Source organism: Magnolia sinica, chromosome 14 (genome assembly GCF_029962835.1).
Source record: "Magnolia sinica isolate HGM2019 chromosome 14, MsV1, whole genome shotgun sequence".
NCBI classification, from domain to species: Eukaryota; Viridiplantae; Streptophyta; class Magnoliopsida; order Magnoliales; family Magnoliaceae; genus Magnolia; species Magnolia sinica.
The window spans coordinates 10,682,273-10,687,531 of NC_080586.1; the positions used below are offsets into that span (position 1 = coordinate 10,682,273).

The 5,259-nt window shown below is 39.8% G+C and overlaps 1 protein-coding gene across 1 annotated transcript; it reads right to left on the minus strand.

The window, feature by feature from the left end:
- Positions 1-731: 731 nt before the first annotated feature.
- Positions 732-1,557, minus strand: LOC131225457 (histone H1-like). The gene is made up of 2 exons (XM_058220985.1): positions 1,402-1,557; positions 732-1,312 (listed from the first exon to the last, which is right to left on the minus strand). Exons 1-2 carry the CDS (start codon positions 1,504-1,506, stop codon positions 851-853), a joined length of 567 nt encoding a protein of 188 aa, XP_058076968.1. The 5' UTR covers positions 1,507-1,557; the 3' UTR covers positions 732-850.
- Between the last annotated feature and the right edge of the window lie 3,702 nt (positions 1,558-5,259).

The window sequence follows — 5,259 nt, forward strand, 5'->3', positions numbered from 1 at the left end:
CCAACAAAGGAGTCGAATGGTTTTAAAGTTGAACTTCCTATCCATCGTTATGATGTGGACCACTTAAAACTCCAACCCAATCTGATTTTGGACTCGAAATCAAAGCAAGTCATTCTTGCAACCTAACAACTAAGTCTGGCATGTATTTGGTTGAAAACTTGAGAACGATACAGTCAAAACTTTCTTAAAAATCAAAAACCAAAAAAGAAAATAAAATTTGAAAAAAATCAAAGCATGACTTGAATTACTAGACTTAAAATTAAATTTACTCTCCTTAAACAACATCCCAAGTGCAACAAATTTTCAAATTTACTCTCCTTAGAAAGCATCCCAAGTACAGCATATTTTCAAGCAATCAACATTCAAGATACAACAAGAATAACTCAATTTCAACAAAACCTCGAAGTAAAAAGTCTATCTTATATATAAGATATTTTTCTTCATCAAATTCAATGCAGAAACAAAACCCACAGCACTAAAGCACTAAAATTTCCAACGGATAAAGAAATCAAAAAATTTAAAAATCAAATTTTAATATTTATTTTAAAACAAAATACAACACAGCATTCTAAGCAGATGCTAGTCATGCTGACGTTTCATTTTCTAAACATATACCCATCATATAATGTAAGCTTAAGAGATCCCGTATAATTTCAAAACTCCATCCACACATCACTGTAACATCCAAACACAATATAAACAAATCAAACATCCAAACGGGCCAATCATCATCAACACCAACTACAAAGCCTTAAAAAGGAAATTACAGATAACACGAAAGAAATGTCGTTAATTACAAAACCCACCCTCTAACACAAGCAGTTAGTACAATCACCCCCCTAAAAATTTCTCAAACCCTCGCCTTCTTTACTACAGCCTTCCTTGCTGCTGCCTTTGGAGATTTGATGGACTTTGGAAGCTTCTTTGTCGTCGCAACCTTCCTTTTCTTCAACGCGCTCGGCGTCAGAACCTGACTCAGTCGCTTTGTCCTCTTCGCCACCGACTGCAGTTGGACAGAGCTCTTCTTCTTCTTCTCTGCTTTCACCCCAACTACCCTTTTCACCTCCTTCTCTTTCTTCTTCTCTTTAGAATCCAAAACAATCTTCTTCACCTTATCAGGAGCAGAGACCTTGTAGGAGTTCTTGACCTTCATCAGCTTCTCAGATTTCGTGAACTTCTTCAATTGGACGGACAAGATCTTCTTGAAGTTGGGTGGGAGGCTGGATTTGTACTTCTCTTCCATGTATTTCGCGATGGCTGGCTGGCTTGAACCTGTCCTGTCTTTGAGAGAGGAGATTGCTTCTGAAATCATCTGAAACAGAGGAAAAGCAAAGATACGTTAGAAACCTAAATCGGAAATTTGAAGAAAACGAGGGGTGAAAGAGAAAATGAGGAGAGGACCTGAAAGTAGGGAGGGTGGGGATGTGAGGGGAGCTTTGTGAGCTTCGTCTTTTTCTCTGAGGTGGGCTTGGGCTTGTTGGACGCTGGAAGAGCTTCCTTCGCCATTGGGGGAAGAGAGAGAGAGAGAGATGTAGATTGGAATGTTTGAGAAAGATTGCTATGGTTGAAATTGAATAATGGTGTAGTATTTATAGAATGGGGAATTCTGGTGACGTGTTGTGTTCTGATTGGGCGCCTGGAGATGACACGGATTGACGGAGGTCGGTCGTATTTTACCGTTCATGATGTCATAAACGGACGGCTAGATTTAACTGTTTACGGATAAGAAGGGAAAGGAGGCGCGGATTAAGGGATTGGAAGCGGATTGCGTGTATGACACACCACCGCCCTCGGTTGTGTGTCCCGTGGGAAAGTCCTGTGGGCTCCACCATGATACGTGTGTTATATCCACACCGTCCATCCATTTTACGAGATCATTTTAATGCAACATCCCAAACACAAAGCAGAACCAATACTTAAGTGGTCCACACCATAAAAAGCAGTGAAAATTGAAAGCTTACCGTTGAAATCTTCTTACGAGCCACAGTAACTTTTGGTTCCGATACTTGTGTTTTCCCTCCATCCAGGTGTGTGTGTGACCTGGCAAATAAATGGTGGGTCCTCATGTTTCAACGGTGGGATATATTGTCCCCCATACTTTCTTAGTGTGGTCCACTTAAGACTTGAACTTGCCTCATTTTTAGGCTCATGCCCTAAAATGATATCGCGGAATGGATGAAGGGACGGTGTGGATAGAAACATACTTCATGGTGGGCTCACAGAACTTTGCCACGTACACACCGCCAAAGTCGGTGGTGTGTGGCACACAGTTACCAAAACCGGGTTTCGCTGGTTCCAAAACGGGAACGTATCAGGTGTTACCGGGTAACACGTTAGCTGGTGTTACCTTAACCGCATAGAGCCCACCTCGATGAATATTTTGTATATCCATGCTGTCCATCTGTTTTCAAATCTCATTTTAGAACATCTTGTCAAATTCTAAGTAGATTCAAATCTCACTTGGACCACACCGTTAGAAACTATGGTGATTGAGAATTTAAAACTTTTTATGGGCCATACAAGTTTTGGATCAAAATGATCTTTGTATTTTCCCTACATCAAGGTCTGTTTGACCTTTTCAACAGGTTGGATAGCAGATAAACATTAATGAGGGCCCTAGGGGGGTCCCATATAGTTTTTAATGGTACGATTTCACTCACCAATGTTTCTTGTTGTGTGGTGTGGTCCACCTAAGACTTGTATCTGTTAAGTTTTGAGACCACATACTAAAATAATCTGTTAAAAACGGATGGACGGAATGGATATACAACATATTTATCAAGGTGGGCCCTACGGTCATGGTAACACCCACTTACGTGATGCCCGGTAACACCTAATCCGCTATCTGGTAAAACATCAGTACATGGTTTCTGACAATTGTAAACACTACCGTCTGGTTTGGATTATTTCAAATCCCTCCCTCTGGTCTGGATTATTGCAACTCGGGCTCCGGCCAAACCCGAACCGAGTTCGGGTCGGATTGTAAGGTCGTCGAGTTCGGTTTTGGATGGAAAACGCCGTCTCATTTGACCTCCAGGTGGGTTCAGGCAAAGAAAATTCGTGTTGGGTTAGCCGGGGTTGCTAATAATCACACCATTCAGGTAAGGTTGGGTTGAGTACAGAGAACTTTAGGTTGGATTTGAGTTGCGCATGCTGGGTTTATATAAGTATCGGGTCAGATTGTGGGTGGGTTGAGTAAAGAGAACTTTGGGTTGGATTTGAGTTGCGCATGCCGGGTTTAAATAAGTATCGGGTCAGATTGTGGGTTGGGTTGAGTACAGAGAACTTTGGGTTGGATTTGAGTTGCGCATGCCGGGTTTAAACAAGTATAGGGTCAGATTGTGGGTTGGGTTGGGTACGAAGAACTTTGGGTTGGATTTGAGTTGCGCATGCCAGGTTTAAATAAGTATCGGGTCAGATTGTGGGTTGGGTTGGACCCAAGCTCACCCTGAAACCTGACAAGCCCGCCCAAGTTACACCCCTAATTAACACCATTATCTTTAAGAAATTGACTATCTAACCCCTTTCTCATAATAACTTGTTGGAGGTGTTAGGCCCTACGATGCGTGTATATGTCATCTAACCACACCTAAATCTGGGGGTCTATGGCTGGATGTGGCACTTCAACAATTGAATTACTAGAGGAATTTCTCACTGGGCTATATACAATTTATATATCTTGGTAAAATTCTAACACACAAAAATAAAGAGCTAAAATTCTAGACACAATTTCATTACCCTATTGCTTGACCTGGCCCATTTATGATTAAATTTGATATACTTAAATGTGATTAGGGTCTCAGTTGAATGGAGGACTTAGGGTTAGAGAATGTACGTACCTTTCACCATTGGGGGTACCTTTATTTATAGATGGGAAGAGGCGGTGTTGTAGAGGGCCTTTCCCTGTTTGGAAGGGACAAGTTATGGTAGGATTCGGATTCCCTGCCTGGCGGGAGGATCTTTTTGGAACATTGGCTAGAATCCCGTGTAGATTCGTATTGAAGTCGGTCTCTTGGGTCTTCGGTTGAGATTGCAAATAGATGCAATTGAGGTCAGGTCAAATCCAGTAGATGGCAGGTTTTGCCGACCTGGGGCGTATCGACCTGAGGTGTGCCGACCTAAGGCGTGCCGACCTGAGCAAATATGTCATTTTCAACAATGTTATCCAAGGGAACATTGACCGAAGATTGCTTAAATTCCTTGAGAAGGCAAAAGAAGCAATGCAAATCAAGACTGATCCATTTCCACTCCATTTCCACTTAACATGGAAATTAACATGGCCACGTTCTATACTTAGAAGTTGGTTCGACCGCGACAAAAGGTTGATATTGGGTCTTTTGATGACCAGGTTAAGACACGACAATCTAGCAAAGGATCTAGGATGCCTTCATAAGCAGCTATGAGAGTGATAGTACGGTCAAAAACAACATCAAATATATCATCGACTATTGTAATATTGAAGGAATATTGCCTATTTTATTCTACGATTCCTTTAATTACATTGGAACCTTGATGAGACAATTCATCATTTGCCTTTGTTAGGGTTGTACAAATGAACGGTTTATTAAGGTTTATTTCGACCAAAGCTATATTATAGTTTGGATCATGATAATAGGTTCCCGATGATGAGTTTTTCTTTTAGTTTTTTTTTTTTTTCTCATAAAAGCCATTCGTATATGATTGCTCTATCTGACAAATCGACCAAATCTTCAAAGTTTATTCCTTTGAACTTTTTTCAAAGTTCAAGGTCTAAACCTTCAATAATCAGTTTAACAAGCTAAGCTTTTGGAATAAATACTCGACATCTATTCTTCTCTTTTTTGAACCAAGTTATGTATTTCTCAGCGTTAAGACTCAAATATTACATATTTATCTTTTCAATTGGACTAGCTTTTCATGAATTTGAGTGTTAATTTGATATACTTAAACGTGTTTTCTGCATGCAAGGTAATTTGGAACTCAAGAGTGAAAAATTACTCGAAATGATGGAATAAAACCTAAAATAGATCTACAATGAAGAATTGAAGATTCCAATGTCATAAACAAATATTTGAAGTGCTAAAGGATTAAGGAAACCAAATGTAAAATAATAATAATAATAATAAATAAATAAATAAAGATCAAGTGAAAAAATGAAGAGAAAGAAATTTTGAAAATTCGAGGCCATGAAAATAAAGTTTTGAAACTTTAGGGTTAGAAAGACAAAATCCTAAAAACTGCAGAAATGACCTTTCGATCCAATTGAGGACGGTATCGATC